This window comes from Galeopterus variegatus, unplaced genomic scaffold, assembly GCF_000696425.1.
Source record: "Galeopterus variegatus unplaced genomic scaffold, G_variegatus-3.0.2 Scaffold9904, whole genome shotgun sequence".
NCBI lineage: Eukaryota > Metazoa > Chordata > Mammalia > Dermoptera > Cynocephalidae > Galeopterus > Galeopterus variegatus.
Window position 1 is genome coordinate 21102 of NW_007736015.1, and position 18721 is coordinate 39822.

An 18721-nucleotide genomic window follows, 5' to 3' on the forward strand; every position below is an offset into this window, starting at 1 on the left:
AAATTGAGTCAGACCCTGGCATGTTCTACAGGACCAATTACAAAGTACGTCTGAGAAGACAAGGATTACTTGCCAGAAGAATGGCAATATTTTGCTAAACTGCATTAGCAAAAAGTTGAAAAATGTGTGTAGGAATAGACTCTGAGGGTGCAAGATCAAGGAAAGAACAGAATTTTAGATTGGGCTGAATTTATTGACATGAGAACAGCTACTAGAGATTCTGGAGTCTCACTAGTTTGGGTAGCTAGGAGTGTTCTAGTTATGCTAACTTGGTTAATTAAAAACTCAACTGGTGACTGAAACTAAAGTTCAGTTGCCATAAATTTCTTGTTATAATGTTGAAGACAAACTCCAAAGTTTTGGGAAGAAAGCAACATTGAAGTGGGTTGTTATTTGTGTTGGATCATCTACCCTGCGTCCCCAAAAGGGCCTAGAGCACATTATGTTCACACCATAGCATGAAGAAATAAATTGGTGAGGATAATACAAGCATCCCTGAACATTACTGTAATGGCTGTCCTCTGGGGATAAATGTTGCATATGTTGGCATTGAAATGGGCTTTCTAATTTCAATGCTGGTGCAGGATTCTGAGGTGGCAGAGGCCAGGCAGCAGAACATAACTGTCATAGTCACATTGGGCACAATTACTAAATTGGGTCAGAGTAGTAAATGAAAGGTTTGGCCCACAGAGATCTTTGGTGGTGGTTAATTGATCATAAAGTTTCTAATACTAAAATAGATGGGTAGCTCACTAAGAACTTAAAGATCTGTGCAAATGAACAAACTCTAGGCCTCACTAGACTAGACACCACTAAGAGTCATAGTCCTCATCCATTTCCTAGTCTTGGGAAATTCACAGACCCAGAGGACCTTGAATACAGAGTACGCTATGTACCTTTGATAAAGGACCTTGTTATTACATCAAAAGTATCATGTGTAAATCCTTCCTTCAGCTTTTCCTCAAAGGAACATATAGCCATTTACTACGACAAAACTGTACAAAGGAGAAAAAGGAAACATCTTGACTTTAAAGAATTATCAGACAATAGTGTTAATCCCTGGTGACCCAGAATACTATGCTCACAAGACTCACTGGTCTTATTGTATATCCCATTATCCAGGAGCAGCTGGCCTTTAGAACTCTTAAATGGCTTTTTGAAGACTCAGTTCCAGTGCCATAGTGATGGAGCATTTTGCAAGGTTAGGGCGTTGCTTTATCACAGGGATTAGCTAACTACAGTCTGAGGGCAAATATGGCCCACATTCTGTTTTTGCACAGCCTTTAAGAGTGATTTTTACATTTTTTAAGGATTGTAAACAAAAAGAAAGAATATGTGGCAGATACACCATATATGGCCCTTAAAGCCTGGAATACTTATTATCTAGTCCTTTACAGAAAAGTCTGCAAACCCCTGCCCTATAGCATGTGTTGTGAACCAGGAATCAACATAAAGTGCCATCTCTCCCTTATCTACAACATATCAGCTGGGAAATCAAGGAGTGAGATAAGTCCCTTTCACTATTGTATCTACTGATCCACTCATAAACTGTTTTGTTTTCTAGTCTCACAACTTTGAGCTTTGTCTATTTAGAAGTCTTAGTATCCAAAAAAGGAATGCTCTCCTCAGAAAACCCAAGAATGGTTCCACTTAACTGGAAGTTTGTATCATTAGTTGATTACTTTGGGCTCTTCACGCTATTGGAACAACAGGGAAGAAAAAGAGGGTACTGTATAGGCTTGGATGATTTATCCTTGATATCAGGGGAAATTTGGTTGCTGCTACATAATGCGAGCAAGGATGAGAATGTTTTGAACCCAGGGGATGCTTTGGGTCACCTCCAAGTACTGCCATGTACAGTGGTAAAAGTAAGAGGAGCTACAGCAATCCAACTCAAGCAGAACCACCAGGGACTCAAATTTCTCAGGAATGAAGATTGCCAAATCAGTTGAAAACCTCAACCAGCTGTAGATGTTGGCAAAATGAATATAGAACAGATTATAATGGAAGGATGTTTTAAAAGTGGCTTCAAGACCAGTTGCAGAAATATGGATATAGTAGCTACCCATCTTCTCTGTTCTATTTTGTATATATCTACATGTTAATTATTCCCATTGACTTGTTTTCTGTCCTAGTTTATATAAGATGTATTGATAATTTAATGATATTTTACTAATGTTAATTTATTAATTTTGATAATTATACTGCAGCTATATAAAATGTCAACATTAGGGGAGGCTAGGTGTAGGGTATCTATTTTTACAACTTCTCTGTAAGTCTAAATTTATTTCAAAATAAAAAGTTAAAAAAACCCAACACAACTATCATAAAAACATAAGAATATATAATTTAGAAATACATATTATAAAAAGTGATGAAACTGTAGATGCAATCTGACAATAAAAAATAAGATGCACTTACATAAAGTCTGCGTTCCTTTCTTAAAAATGCAAATGGTGTTAAATGTATCTTATAAATGACACTAGAGTCATACCAGGAATTTTTCTTCTATCATTTCTTCAATTCTTTCCTTCTTAAAATCCTCTCATCTCTCTGAAACTATGAGAGAGATACTGGAATCTCTGGATTTATCTTATATGTCTCTTAAATCACCCTCCTCCAATACTTTGTTTTTCTGGAATGATTCTTCACTTTACTCTTCCAGTTTTGCTAATTTGCCCTTCATCAGAGTCCATTTGCGTTTAGTCCATTTTTTAACTTTAACAATATTTAACTGGTTCTTTTTCATAAAAGTTCTCATTTCATGGACGCAGTATTCTCTTATATTCCTCTGTGGATATTCTGTATAAAGATTAAATATATAAAAATGCATATAAGGCACGTAGAATAATGCCTGATACCACACCCAGTATGCACCAAATAAATATCATTTCAAACATCCTCTGTTTAATAACTATTTCCTTGGGTGTTATTCTTTTGTCAGTTAGTGACACCCTTTCATGGTACTGGTTTTCCTTGGCTATCTGTTGGATCTTGGTTTTGTTCTCATCTTGTTATGATTCTGTTTCTCATAGTTTGCTCTAGTGATTGTGAGGGAACAATAACATGTAATATTGGACAAGGTATGCCAGTGGCTAATATTCTGGGTGTGAAGTGAGGCTTCCTTTCCTGGATGTAGCCACCTAGAGTACTAACGGGTTTAGCTGCCCCATTTCTAGAGTTACTGTGCTACTATGGGCAAATACCATTCCGGGGTATCCCTGACTTTAAAGAAGAGTGAATAGGGGAAGAAGCCAACTAAACCAGAGGTTTCAAATTCCATTCCCCAACAGTTACCCTTTATGGTTGTTCTAGGACACTGTGCCCTTCTCCAGTACTACATATCTATCGCTTCTGAGGTTGGATTTTGACTCTTACTCTGCAATTTGATCCTGTCTGTTATTCAAATTTCAGAGTCCTCAAAATTTGAAATCTGCTGGTAATCTTGGGATCCAATAATCTTGGGCCATGCCTTTTTTTTTTTTTAAACAACTTGGTGCCTCGTTTACCTGGAAAACTCAGATTCATGGTTTGGGACTCAAAGTATTTTTTTCTCTCTAAGCTTTTCTTTGACTCATACTTCTTTGACCATATTTCTTCTCTGAACTTAATAGCTCCTTCCATACACCTTCATTGCTATTTGCAAACATTTATGTCCTCCCCTACCAAACTGGGAACAAATTAACAAAAGAAAGATATGTTCTCCAAAGGTCTATTAGTAATTCCACTGCATCCACCAGATTATTTCCCTTAGATATTCTTGCTGGGAGTAACTTCCACTTTGTGTGCTTTTTAAAAAGTGAAAATTCTGATATCACTAAAATTTGGAATTTATTACCACAAACCAAGAATAAAAAAGGTTTAACTTGCCTTATCTATGATGAAAACGATTAGGATGAACAATCCTAGGAAAAGCAATTAGGACGTAGGTAGCTTACTCTATCCTAGAGAATAAACAGATTTTTAAACCTTTAAAAAGGCTCATCTCCAGACAAGTTTATGCTAACCATGTATCATTCTTATGTATTCACTGGGAGAAGAGTAATAAACGGGAACACTATGGGCTTTGTAGTAAAGCAGATGTGACTTGGAATCTCAGGTTTGCTACTCATTAGCTTTGTGAAACTGGATAAGCAACTTGAACACTCTGAGCCTGTGGGAAATGCCTCCTAAAATGGCTCACAATGATCTCTGCCTTCTGGTATTCATGCCCTTGTGTAATATCCTCCCCCTTGAATATGAGAGACTTGCTTTTAATGAACGGAATATATCAAAAATGATGGGATGTTACTTCCAAAATTAGGTTACAAAAGATTATGACTTCAGTCTTACTGGCACTTTCTCATTTGTTCATTTTGATGAAGTTACCTGGCATGCTGTGAGCTGCCCCATAGAGGTCCACCTGTCAAGGAACATCCGACAGCCTTCGAGAGACTGAATCCTGCTGACAGGAGTGAGCTTGAAAACAGATCCTTCCCTAGTGGAGCCTTGAAATTATTGCAGCCCTGGCCAACACCTTCATTGCAGCCTGTGGGAGACTTGGAAACAGAGTCTGAAGCTAAGCTGCACTTGGTTCCTGACCTATAAAAACTGTTAGATAATAAATGTTGATGTTTTAAGCCACTAGTTTTGGGGTAATTTGTTATGCAATAGATAACTAACACAAAGCCTTAGTTTCTTAATCTATAAAATGGGGTCGATAGCCTACATCACAGAGTTGTTATAATTAAATGAAATAACATATATAAAACATGTCATTTAATATATGATCAAAAAGAAAAAAAAAGGTAACTATTATTATTAACTCAAGTCCACTAAGAATTTCTACCAGGCTATGTGGGGTTATAACATTGCTGGTATTAAAATAATGATGTTTAAACATGCTATAGCATTTTACACAGTGACTTTACATACATTAGATTATTTGATTCTCTGAGCAAGGCTCTGAGTTAAACAGAGAATATTATTCCTCTTATCAGAGATGAAGAATCTGATGGTCAGAGAACTTAAATTATTTGTACAAGTCTCCACAACTAGAAAGTATCAGAGCTGAGATTCAAACCTGGTCCTTTTCCCATCATATTGACATTCAACACTTATTTAATGGACAACTATTAGGTATCAGGTATTATTCTAAGCCCTGAGAATACAGAGGTGGATAAGAAAGTCAGGGTGTCTGCCCTCATGGAGCTTACATTCCCTCTTATAGTCTATAAAATTGGAAATAATCTAAGCTTTTCATTAATTAAACCTTTCCTATGTTTAGTCTGGATTAGTGTGGTTTTAAATATTTTATGACTTGGAAATGCAATATTTACTTTATCATTAAATTTGTCCTGATTCCTGAGTCCATTTCACAACCAGTGATGTAATACAAGGTGGAGAAATGGTTGTTTCAGTATCTGACTGGCCAAATACCAGATAAATGCTCCATACATACACCATACAACTCTTCATTGATTTTAGTAAGTTTGTCTTAAATTTCAGGCCTTTATTTCATAAGCTGTCATGCTCTGCCATAAAGTTTAACGAAAGTCTGCCTTTTCCCTTGAGTACAAAATTAAACAAAAATAGAATAGTTCAGTGGTGTTGCACAGTTTAAAGAGTGCTGGACTTACTTGATGCATGCAGGCACAATGTGAAAACTTCCTAACCAGTAGGCAATTTATTGTGAAAATATTAGTTAAGAATCATAACTTCAAGCCCACAACAGACTACAGCTCTACAATGTACCTGATTAGATAATGAAGTCTGAGAATAGCTTGTTTTCTAGAATAAGTACAGTTTGTCAGAATTATTTTTCCCCCCAAAACCTTTCTGAAAAAGGATGTTGTCTTAGTTACTGACGACAGCTGTCTGGTTGAATTGTGGTGCTTTGATAGACCATATGCATATTTAAAAGCCAGGGCGCATACTTGAAATTGCTGTTAAAGTAGATGTACTCTACAGTCATCTTCACTGCTGCCTCTTGAAATAGATGCTTGGATAAGGGGAAAAAATGGTGAGTGAATGTTGCCGAATGAATTTGGGAAAATCTTTTAAGGACTCCAAAAGCTTTTGAGGCTTTGACTTTCTATTTCATATAGTATAAGAAGTGATTTCTAACCTTTTTATTTATACACCTAGAATAGTAAAAGCAACATATTTATACATTTAGAATAGTAAAAATAACATTTTGATTTTAAAAGTTCTTCTGTAAAGACCCAAGGAACTTCCTAAGTGTTAGGCAATTAACACTTCCATAGCTATAACATAGTCATATAGCCTACTGTAGAATTAACTGCCTAATACCTATGAAGTACTCAGGAAATGGACATCCAGAGTGATTTTTTAAAATGTTTTAATAGCATAAGCATACTAGAAAAAAAGCTTAGAATAAAACCTTATTCTGTCATTCCAAGCTTTCCCAGTGCTGTATCATTCAGACCAGGGTTCCCTTTACACATTTTGGGCAGGGAGGTAGGGGTTACTTTATAAGAAGTCTTGAAATCATATAATTCAAGAGAGAGAGAGAGAGCTTAAAAACTAAGCTGAAAGGGGCCGGCCCGGTGGCACACTGGATAAGTGCGCCACTTGGGAAGCGCAGCGGCGCTCCCACCCGAGGGTTCGGATCCCACATACAGACCGGTTCCCGCTCACTGGCTGAGTGAGGCGCGGGAGCAACACCGAGGGTTGCAATCCCGTTGCCGGTCCCCGGTCCGGTACGGGGGCAACACTGAGGGTTGTGATCTGTTGCCGGACACAGAAAAAAAAAGACAAAAAAAAAAACCTAAGCTGAAAAATAATTCCGACAGTGAAATTCCTAGGAGAGAGTCCTCTTTGCTCCTCTAAGACAAAAAAAAAAAACTAAGCTGAAAAATAATTCCGACAGTGAAATTCCTAGGAGAGAGTCCTCTTTGCTCCTCTAACCATTAATATCCTACTATTCTGGGATCCTCTTTCCAGAGGGACACGGGAAGAATAGGGAAGGGCTGTGGCAGCAAAAAGGACATGGTGGTCGCAGTCAACTTGAAGAGTTAATAGATGAAGCTTGGAAACTCAACATTCATCCCTTCACTTAACGAAAACAAAATGAAGCAAGGCAAATTTGGGCATTTTAATAAATCATGGGTCTTTGATTAATGCACTACAGTTCTCTGACAAAAGGTAACCACCACCAAATTTTGCATGCTCCCAAATTTGGATAGTTGTCCAATTGAGCAGTGCCACAAGGAACCTAGCATGGTTCTGTATGGGATGAAAAGAGGTCTAAAGTATGGTCTCTACCCTTAAGATGGAGAATCTTTCAATGAATATGTATATCTTCCAAAGCAGGGTACCTAAAGTGCTGGATCTCCTCAGAAGTCTTTAAAGGTCCTGGTATCATCCAAACTTTGAGCTTCCCAAAAGAAAGGGTCCTATGTGGGTGGATATTACACCTGCACTAATGGGTCTAAAATACTTATTACAATAGGTGCTCCTTCAATGCCCTCATACATTTACAAATACCCCTTAGCGGTGGTAACCTAACCCTGACCCCTTCCCCATTTGAGATCCAAAATGGCTTTCCATCGTATTTGAAATGAAATCCAAACTCCTTATACTGGCCTGTAAGACCCTAAGTGATCTGCCTCCTTCCTACCTACTGACAACTTATACCAAGCTTCTGGTGCTCTCTTTATTCCAGCCATAGTAGTCTTTCTATTCCTCAAACACACCTAGCTCTTTCCTGCATCAGTGTTTGTATATGCTTTCTCTCCACGTGGAATATTCTTTCCCCAATCTTCATTTGATTGGCTCCTTCTTATGACTCAAGCCTCAGCTCAAATGTCACTTTCTTAGAGATCTCAGATCATTTTCAGTTAAAACCCTCCTTCATTTACTCTCTGACATTATTCTTATTTTCTTCATAGCACTCCTTAGTTATTATGCCTCTTCCACTACACTAAATTCTTTGAGAGGAAAGATACCTTTTTTTGGTTTGTTTCTTAGTGTTGCTATGGATTTAGTCTAAGTTTGATATTTCTTTCAGCATGTCTATGGAATTTTAGGAAGGCATTTAGGTCATATTAAGCCTCAAGTCCCAGCTTGTTTGGGGAAAGACGTTTATTTTGCTCAAAGGAATTTGTCAAGAAAGTCATACAAACTGCGATGTGACAGACTTCACCTTGTCAACACTTAACTCTTCTAACATGAAGTTAAAATAATACTTAAGGGGACTTGTTTAAAACTTTGACAGGAAGCAACTTTGAAGGTAGAGGACCACCCAAATTATTTCTGGCTTGTATTTTTCTCTGCAAAGCCTAAGACTTATTATTTTTAAATTCCATCATCTTTATCAGGGTCTTCAGCAAATTAAAGGAAAAACAAACAAATATGTTTCCAAGGTTAATTTCTTTCTTCTTTTTGGCTGCTGGCCGGTAAAGGGATCTGAACCCTTGACCTTGGTGTTTTAACACTGAACTCTAACCAACTAAGCTAACTGATGAGCCCTCCAAATTAATTTCTAATTTGAATTATACACCTACAGCCTAAGCTAAAGAGTAAAATACATTAACAAGTTGCTCCACTAAGAGAAATAAAATGGCATTTGATGATATCTAATATCACTATATATGCTGACTTAGCTTCTGGTCTATAAAATATAAACAGGAGCAGTTTCAAATACCACTACTATGGTAGAAGGCTGAATAACCAGAGATCAGACAATCTTAGTTTGGGACTTGCAGCTGTTTACCATCAATAAATTCTAGTTTTATATTGCTTTGCCTTTAGACTCTATATTAAGATGATTTTGCCTATGATAATAGAAAACCCAACTTGAACTGTCTTGAACAATAAAGGACACCTATTAGCCTAGGTGACAAGGCTTAGCCATGATCAAGTGTGATTCAGTCAGAGCTGTGGTTTCTCTCTAATTTTTTGGCTCTGTCCTCTTCTATGTATTGGCTTTTTCCACAAGCTGGTAGCTAAGAGAGCTGCAGATTAGATCTTCCACATACACAGGACATTTATCTCTTCTTTAAGAGTGAGAAAACATCTTTTTTCAAAGCTCCCATAACCCTGTCCTGGCTTCACACTGGCCTATATTGGTTCACATGCTATTCTTAGACCAACTCCTGTGGCCAAAGTAATACTATACCTTAATTGGCTTAGATCCAGGTTCCTGAACAATTTCTGTAAGGGCAATAGCATTAGACTCACTAGTGTTTTTCAAACAGTGAGTCATAACCCAAGAATAAAGCATGAAATTAATTTTTGGATCCTAACCATCATCTGAAAAATTAAATAAAATATAAAACTTGAGATTGCATTACACATATAGATGGTTTAGTACTATTTTATGAAACTTTGGTGTACACACACACACATGCACATCTGGATCACAATGTAAAATCTGTTTCTTTTTGTGATTTGATATCAAAACACAGTTTGAAAGCTACTGTCAGACAAAATATGCTCACTTTCAAAGTTGGCGTGGGGTCAGCTTCTGCTTAAGTACATGGATTATGCAGAAAATGAATTCCTGAAAGAAAAGCAGGGTACAATTTGGGAGAGAAAAATAGACGCTGGGGAGATAGTCAACAATTTCCTCTGTAGCCTGCCTGACACTTTAGTTACTATTTAATCTTTATCGGATTCCAATATAGTCATCACCATACATATTTTAGTTTCCCCTCCAATAATTCCTAAATTACAAAGTATGTCTCTCTTATGAAAAACCACTTTACTTCTCGCATCCAATAAGTATTCATGATGGAGCAACTTATAAATTTTATCATTTGATTGGTGGAAATTATTACAGTATTCTAAGAAAAAAAAACACATCTATTTCAAATAACTGAGCACATATTATCATCACCCTAATCTTGATTTAGGTTTAGATTTTGATCTTATCTGATAAGAACTTTAGACTTCATTCTAGTTCAACCCCTTTTATTTATTAAAACGAAGAAACTAAGGGCTACAGAGGGGGATGAACTTATGTAAGGCAATTAATTAGTTGCAGAACACAAGTGTCTTGACACCCACTTCAGAATTCTTTCCATTGCACCAATTAACAGTGCAATTATACCACCTTTAAAAAAATGAAAATAAACAAACTTGTATAAGTTCCAGAGGCATACACAGTTGATGGATTCTTTCAAGAACTGTAGCTGAATTATATTTTGGGAAGTAAAATTTTTTGCACTTTTAAGGCAACAGGGGGACTTATTAAAGAAATGCTGCTCTTGAAATCTTTGAAAGACAAACGCTAGTTAGTTACTGCCTTTCCCTTTAAGCAAGGCTATAGATCATAAAGCAACTTTTTTGTAATGTTTATAGTATGAATTATATTTCACTTTCCTACTTCACTTTTTAAACTAGAAAATTCCATTCACTGAGCACTTCTTATATGATTAGAAATTTTATAAATGATCCAAAGGAAGTCTCAGCTACAATACAATTGACGTATTTATGTATAAGTGGTGGTAGGGCAAAATTGACATATGAAACAATCCTCATTAAGAAGTCAAGGCAATTTCAATTACTTGAAATATAGAGAGAAAGTCCTTTTGGGTTGTACATTATCAAGGGAACTTTACTGTTTCATGAATATTCAGGAAGGATAGGTGTCATCTGACAGTATATAGGGATGGCCGGTTAGCTCACTGGGTGAGCATGGTGCTGACAACACCAAGTCAAGGGTTAAGATCCCCTTACCGGTCATCTTTAAAAGGAAAAAAAAAAAAAAAAAAAGAAAAGTTTGTAAAGTAATGACTGGAAAAAGCACTGTCTTTGGGAAAGATCTATTTTAAACTAAATTGGTAACTGTGTCACCTTGGGCAAGTCCAAAAATTATTTAATCCCATAGCATTATTGTAAAGATTATTGATAACATACAAAATGTCTACTAAGGTGCCCGACAGATAAATAGGTGCTTAATAAGGTAATAAACGGGAAAAAATCTGGGCTATAAATGCTTAATCTTGCTGCCTCACATTAGGATAGGTCCTGTGGTCTGAAAAGCTGTTGAATCTCCACAGAGAATAAACTCAGAAGTGCAGAGTCAAGTTTTACTGGGATATGGTTGGATATGGCAGAGGACTAATATATTTTGCACACCTATTCTTCATCACCCACTATTAGAGGATGTTTATATATGTTCCCAATTGCCATAATAGCCCTTCAAAGGAGACATAATAGCCCTTCAAAGGAGACATAATTGTTAATTTTACAGTTGAGATAACTGAGGTTCAAGAAAGTTCAGACTGCTCTACATTAAACAGCTGGTTAAGTAGTGGAGGAGGTACTGAACCTAATCATTGTACCACATTCTGCCTTAATGAGGAGAGAACCCCTACTCCCCAAAATGGGAGATAGGTTTCAATAAGTGAGATTAAATAAATAATGGTTACCTACAGTAGCTCTGGACTACAGGAACAACACAAAATATTTAACACTGAGTCGGCAACCTGCGTTCTGACATGGGAAAAGTAGCCCAGAGACAGGACAGTCACTAGGAAATCTTTTATAGTACTCTAAGAATAAATTGATAGGAATTTTAGTCTAATCGTCTTTGAGTATAGTAAAGTCTAATTAATTTAGACTATAGTTTATAAAATTTGCAATATAGGAAATGAGAAACAAAATAACTAAAAATGTTCTTCATACTTCCTCCTCTCTTCCTCAACAGTTTAGCTTGAATAACGAAAATCATATGTTCTCTCAATGACTTCTGCATACATAATGGCCACACTGTATGTTAGCTAACAGAATTGAGCCTTAAAAAAAAAAAAGGGGTACCATTGTGTACATATGCCACCATGCCAATCAGTGAATGGTAGGAAATCCCTATTCCACTTTTTGTTGGTTTACTGTCACCAACATTTTTTTTCCTTTTTGAGCATCTACTTTAGTACAGACTTTTGCCAGATAATGAAGACAGAGCTGGAAAAGACCCTCTAAGAGCTAAATCCAACACTGGGAATCATAGGACCATCAAGGAGTTCACAGTTGAGAAAGACACAAACAATAAATACAACAGTGTGAAATAGGGTTGAAAGATATATAAACAGGAAACAGAAAGATATAGAGAATGAAAGTACCTAAGATAAATTAAGTCAAAGTGTTGAAAAGCAAATAGGAGTCTGTTAGGAAGGAAGACTGGGCCAAAATAATTTTTTGAGACCAGAATGCATGCAGCAGTGTGATATGTTTAGGGCAAGAAGTTCCATGAGATTGGGGAGTTGCAGGGTAGGCATGGCTAGAAAGATTGGTAGGGATTAGATCCTGAAGAGGAAATTGGGACTTTACCTCGTGAATAGTCATTTCCATTATGACCATGGAATCCTTTGAAATTACAATGTAAAAAAAAAGGTATCAACAATAACAATGTATGTTTACAGTTTTGATTCCTTAGCTTTCTTAAAATCTAAGAAGTATAAAAATTTTAATCATTTTACTTAAAACCCCAAAATACCAGAGATGAAATCATCTTTTATTTTCACATTACATTTGGTTATCAAAAGACATGCAAAACCCTCCAATATTTAATGAGAACAGTGTTTTTGTGTCTTCTTATCGCATATCCGCTTAATATTAGGTGTAATGTTGCTAAGTCGGATCCGCATATGAGGTGCAGCATCAAGTCTTTTCCTATACTTCGTTTTTGTTGCAGCATAATATGAAAACCCTGTTTCACACAGGTGCATTGTAGCAAAAGGAAGAAGTACACGAACTGCACGTTTTGCAATGCTTGGGTATTCCTGAATTAGGCTACTCCAAAAATCATTTAGTGAGAGTTCACTGAAATTTTGTTTCACTTGAGAATCAGATGTTAAATCAATCAGGCTCTCATAATCCCGGGCTACCAATGAAGCTGGCTTAACAGTTACTGTAAATGGATTTCTAACCCAAGCATTATTATCATTTGTTACAGGAAAATATTTTAACAGAGTAGAGTGCAAACCCCTTAGGTGCTGCATGATGGCACTGCAAATATCTTTATCAACTGTAGAATTAATTTCAGTCAAAAAGTCACTAAGTGTAGGGAAACAATCAAAGTTTTCTTCTTCTACAGATGAGGACCAAAATTCCAATTTTCTTAACAATGATGACATTTTATCAAACACTGTAAAAACTGTCACATTTTTTCCTTGCATTGACAGATTAACCTCATTTAATTTAGTGAAAATATCTGCAAGATATGCAAGTCTTAGCAGCCATGATGAATTTGTTAAACAATCAGATAGTCGAAAAGCAGAATCCATGAAAACCAACAGTTCACGTCGAAGTTCAAAAAGTCTTACAAGAACTTTACCTCGGGAAAGCCACCTCACCTCTGTGTTTAGAAGAAGTGCTGTGTGCTGTGCACCCATTTCCTCACATAAAATTTTTAGTAGTCTCGATTGATGTGGTCGAGCTTTAATATAATTGATGATTTGTACTGCCTGATCTAGCACATTTTTTAGAGATGTAGGCATTATTTTAACTGCTAGTGCATGTCTATATAATAGGCAGTGACTACTGGTGCTTTCTGGAGCCACATATTTTATGAAGGTGACAGCCTCGGCAATTTTCCCATCCACTGCCCTAGAAGCATCACTACAAACATCAACACATTTTTCCCATTCAATTTCGTGTTTCTGCATAAAACTGTTGATACAGTTGAATATTTCTTCACCAGTAGCATTACTCTGCAAAGATTCACATAAGAGTAGGTCCTCCTCAATAGATTTATTAAACCTATAACGAACAAACACAAGCAGGACAGCAAGTCCTGAAACATCAGCTGATTCATCTAGTTGCAGTGAAAACCCATCACAAATTTTCAATCTACAAACAAGCTCTTCTTCGATGTCAGCAGCTAAGTCCTTAATTCGACGTGCAACAGTACTGTTTGATAGTTGTACTGCATCTATTTTTTTACTATATTGTTCATCAAACATTCGCATCACTACATCTTTAGCACAAGGTTTGATAAGTAATTCTCCAATAGTATGAGCCTCTCCACTTAGGGCTATATGGTAACTTACATTGTATGATGCCTCTGTAGCACTTTCATTATCTGTATTGACAATTTTAGGTGTTGGGGGTTTATTATTTTCAGGTGAATCAAGATGTTGCTTGAAAAAGCTTATGTCTTTGTCTTTATATGCAGCATGTTTAGTTTCCAAATGTCTTCGAAGCTTACTAGGGGCTAAAGAGCTATTTGATAAAATTTTCTTACATAATACACACTGGGCATGAGGTGCATCTCTATTGCCAAAGTAAGTAAATCCAAAAGACAAATAACTTTCATCATATTTTCTTCTTTTTGGTTTCTTACTAAATGTTATTTTGTTGGAATTGGACATAAACTTGACCCTGGAAAGCTCACCTTCTGATTTTTTGGAAACTGAAGGCTGCAACTGTTCATCTTCACTTTGTAATACTCCAACCTTTTGATCACTTGATTCAGACACAATTTGATAACAAAAAGATTCTACTTCTTGTTTAAGACTTCCTTGTTTCAGCAACAAATCCATGGGCAATGAGTTGGTGGTACAAAACATAGTTAATTTAGAATAAACATTGAGTATCACAAATATGTTGAAATTATAAGACAGGATACAAAGACGAGCAATCATCAAAGAGATAGCAATACATCAGTTAATTTGTAAATGCTGCCTATGCATCACTGCGCAGATGGAACATCAAACGTTCATGTATCAGGTGATCTCTCATGCGACTTCCTGGTGCTCTCAGGTATGGCACACCTTTTTTCAAAGGTAGATTATCACATAAAAATAAAAGCTATAGAAATAAGTTTAGTAGTCTTAAACTTACATTTAAATAAGCTTATATTAAAATAAACTATAAAGAAAAACTATTGTTAGCATCAATCTTTTTCTCAAAACATTGACTTAGAGAATGTTAATATTCTATATAACAGTTTGGGAATCATTGGGCTAAGAAATAATGAAGAGTTGGTAAGCATATTTTTAAGGAAGGGACCTTGAAGAATATGTCCCATGCAGGGGTTGGCAAACTTTTTTTGTAAAGGGCCATATTAGTAAATATTTTTGGCTTTGTGGGCCATACAGCCCCTGTTGCAACTACTCAACTCTGTAGTTGTAGCATTACAGAAGCCACAGATAATACATAAAAGAACAGGCATGGGTGTGTTTCAATTCCAATAAAATTTTACATGCAAACAAAAACTGACAGCATGGGCCATAATTTACCAACCCTGTCTCATGATATATAGTATCTCGGAATCTCTTTTGGCTTTCTGATTCCTACTGCCATTAGATGTATTAATTGTTGATGTTATCATACATCTGAAGTCTCCCTTCAGGACTAGCAACAATTCTGATGAGCTATATTAAAAACACACACATATAGTTCAATGTTTTGCAAGAAATAGAATTCTAATGTATCCTAAATACTACGTGTTAAAAATGAAAAAAAAAACTAGACCAAAAGTTAGGTACCATCTCTCTGGAATTAAAATTACATAAATGTTTATATTATCCAAATTAAAACTTATTCAAAGTAATGTACATTTTTATTGATTACACTAGACCAAAAGTTAGGTACCATCTCTCTGGAATTAAAATTATATAAATGTTTATATTATCCAAATTAAAACTTATTCAAAGTAATGTACATTTTTATTGATTACTCTGCATTCTATACTACAGGTGAAAATTTAACCAGGACCTAAAGAAAACATAAATTTTCATTTTAATAGGTTTATTCCTCATATAATAAAAAAAAAAGCATTTTTAAAAGGGCAATGCAACTTAAGTACCTCTAAAGAATACTATTAGCTTTCTAAGTTATGGCATACAAATTCTGTCTATCCAAATACAGCTACTTTTGATTTCTGTGGCTACAGAGTAAGCTCTCTTATTCTCATGTTGGATCCTGAATTGAAATAGTTCTCCTATTAACAGCTAAAGGATAACATACCTGAAATGAGGAATAGTCCTGTCTGCAATCACACTCTCTACCTTGGCAGCTTGAAATGGAGACTCTTCAAAAGAATAAAATTAAGGAATGGGGTGGAAAGGGGAGTAACCAAAAGCCTAGAATAAGAAAAATTACAATTAGACACTGCAACAAGAACTAACTACAAACCTCTAAGATAACCATTCATTACAATTTATTTTAGATTTGGGCAGTGCAAATGATTCCTCACTGCGGTGCAGATCTTGGACTGAAACAGAAGATGCTTAACAGAGTAAAAATGCTAATATTTTCATCCTGTTTCACACCCTAGCAATTTCACCGCTTTGAGATGCTCCCCATTCATTGACCTTATAGAAATACGATAAAAAAAAAAAAATTCAAAACTAAACCTAATTTTTAAAAGTACAGCTTTATCTTAATGTCTCTAAAACTAAGGGCTGAATCTAAAATGGATTTGCACGTAGAAGTGTTACATGAAATATGCCTTTTGCTATAACCATTTTTGTCCCCTCAATAGCCAATCTAAGGTAACTCTTATTTACTGAGCAATCATTTTATCATGTGCCAGTAACTGTGCTAAATTCCTCATCTAGATTATCTCATCTAATCCTCAAAACAAACCTTGGGAGTCAGGGACTCCACCTTAAAAGTAGACAGAAAGAGAGGTTATGTCACCTGCTAAGTTAACAAGTCTGGTAAGTGAAGAACTAAGAAGCGTCCAAGGAGTGACTGAATAGTCCACGTGCCTAGTATTATGTGTGTGTTCGTGAATATTCTTTTAATTGCCCAAGCACTAAGAAAATCTGGTACCAGGAGTTGGGCTGTGCAGAGAAAAGGATTAACAATAGATTACAACTGCCAGAAAGTTAAGGGTCTCAAATTGGCTGCGGCAAAAAGCCCTACTTCTTACTGAAAGCAAAAGAGCAGTAGATTCTCCTTCCGCAGTCTCGACTTGGAATTAGCAACAGAAAACTTCGTGGAACCGCTGGTTCATTTAAAACAACAGGATCCCTCTCCCTTGCTGCCAGAGAACACATAAGAGTAGGAAGCTTTGTTTTCAGGAAGGACGGCCTCATCCCCACCTCTTTACAGGTGCTTCCACCGAATCCCTCAAGGACAAAGAATCTGGCCTCCCTTGGGAGTAAAGTTTCCATTCCACTACCTGAAAGGAGGGTGAGGGGACCCCTCATCTTTTGTCTCATCTTCCGGTTAAACTGACAGGTAACACATTCATTCATCGCCTACCCCCAGGCGGTTCCAGACGTGAACAGTACCCTTTTAGGATCAGGAGGGGCAGAGTCACAGTGCAGGCCAGCCATAAAGGCCGGCAGGAGGTGGCACGCAAATGCTTATTTAAACGGTCACCTGGATGCGTGGCCCAGGTCAGCTAACCCTCAGCGCCTCCCTGTCACAGGTGCGCGCTGCCAGCAGACCGCCACGGCTGGGGGCTCGCTTCCTGCCGCAGCCCACCCTCGCCTCTGGACTCTTCTCGCGTCCCCAGGCAGTCGCCTGCGATGGCAACCACCCGAAAACGTCTCAGCACCCAACGCCATCTTTCTCCTTCATCTCCCTCAGCGACGGAGAGCAGTCTTGGCCGCGGCTAGGCTGCCCAGCAGCGCCGCGGCCCCCAGCCGAGCCTGCGCCCGCCATTTTAGACAACTCCAGGCAGCGGCCATTTCAGAGCGCACCACTTGGCCGCGGTGGCGGCTCTGCTCCTCACCTTCACCGAGGCCTGAACGGGGTCAAGAGCCAGTCTTCGCGGACTGGAAGGGGTAGGAAGGGGTAGAGGAATGAAAAACAAAACAGAGGAAAGAAGGATTCGGGGACAGGGTGATGCTCTCAGCTCAGGGACATCGCCCATGCCACCTCCGTAGACATCCGATTCGCCGCTGGCGTGGTCGCTGGTCTAAGGATAAATTTAGCACGCAGGAGCACCCGAACCCTACAGTCTCCACGAGCGACTCCTCCGCCGCCCAATCAGCGCCAGAGTTGCTCCCCGCCACCAATCCGCACTGAGCAGTGGGGCGGGACCAAAGGAAAGGACCAAGCTGGGTTGAGGCGCTGCCCGGCTGCAGGCGCCGCGCTGGGTTAGTGAGCGTGGGCGGGCTGGGCGTGCAGCGATTGTTCTCCAACCTCCCCGGATGACTGTCAGGCCCGGCGTTGGTTTAGAATGCAGGTTCCTGGATGCTGCCGGCTAGAGCTGGTGATCCTGCAGGACGAGTGGAATCCAGGAGCCTGCATTTTCCTCAGCTCTGGCGCTCTGCCCCAGCGGGGTGATGTGTGGGGTTCGCAGCGCGCGGAGTGTCAGCGCCTCGGCCGCTGTGCCTTCACGACCCCTTTGTTCCTCGAGGCCGCACTTCAGGTTACGCAGCCTCGGCCTCTGTTCCTTGGTTTCTCGCTGGAATCGGGGTTGAAAGCTCGCCCTGGCCCAGCCCTGCCCCACACCCGACGATGGCGTGTCAGGGGCCCTGCCCCTGCCCAGGGCTGAGCTAGACGCTCGCGGGGCGCTGCTCCGGCCCCGACCCCGCCACACCTCTCGGGTGGCCCCCAGATGGGCTCGGGGAGCCGCCGCGTGGGACTGGGGGTGGAGGGGGGCGGATAGCGGCTCCGCAGTGTCTGCGGGAAGAAAAGGCCGCTCCGTGTCTTTGACTTCTCACAGTGGCGCCTCTCTTAAGGAGCGCCTGGCTGCCTGCACCGAAGGGCCGTGAACATTCATTTTGCGGGCTGCAGCGTTCGGGTATTTTAAGCGGCAGTTCTCTTACGCCCTCCCCTCTTTTCAGGAACAGCCCAGTTGTGTACTTCC

At 38.6% G+C, this 18721-nt stretch overlaps 1 protein-coding gene across 2 annotated transcripts; it reads right to left on the reverse strand.

The window, feature by feature from the left end:
• Positions 1-12439: 12439 nt before the first annotated feature.
• ZBED5 (zinc finger, BED-type containing 5) lies at positions 12440-17843 on the reverse strand. 2 transcript variants are annotated; one of them, XM_008593955.1, is made up of 3 exons: positions 17639-17843; positions 15919-16034; positions 12440-14757 (listed from the first exon to the last, which is right to left on the reverse strand). In XM_008593955.1, the coding sequence occupies exon 3, from the start codon at positions 14589-14591 to the stop codon at positions 12513-12515; it is 2079 nt and encodes a 692-aa protein (XP_008592177.1). In that variant the 5' UTR covers positions 14592-14757; positions 15919-16034; positions 17639-17843; the 3' UTR covers positions 12440-12512. The 2 variants fall into 2 exon arrangements, with proteins under 2 accessions (XP_008592177.1, XP_008592176.1); XM_008593954.1 differs by having other exon boundaries at positions 12440-14720; positions 17639-17826.
• Between the last annotated feature and the right edge of the window lie 878 nt (positions 17844-18721).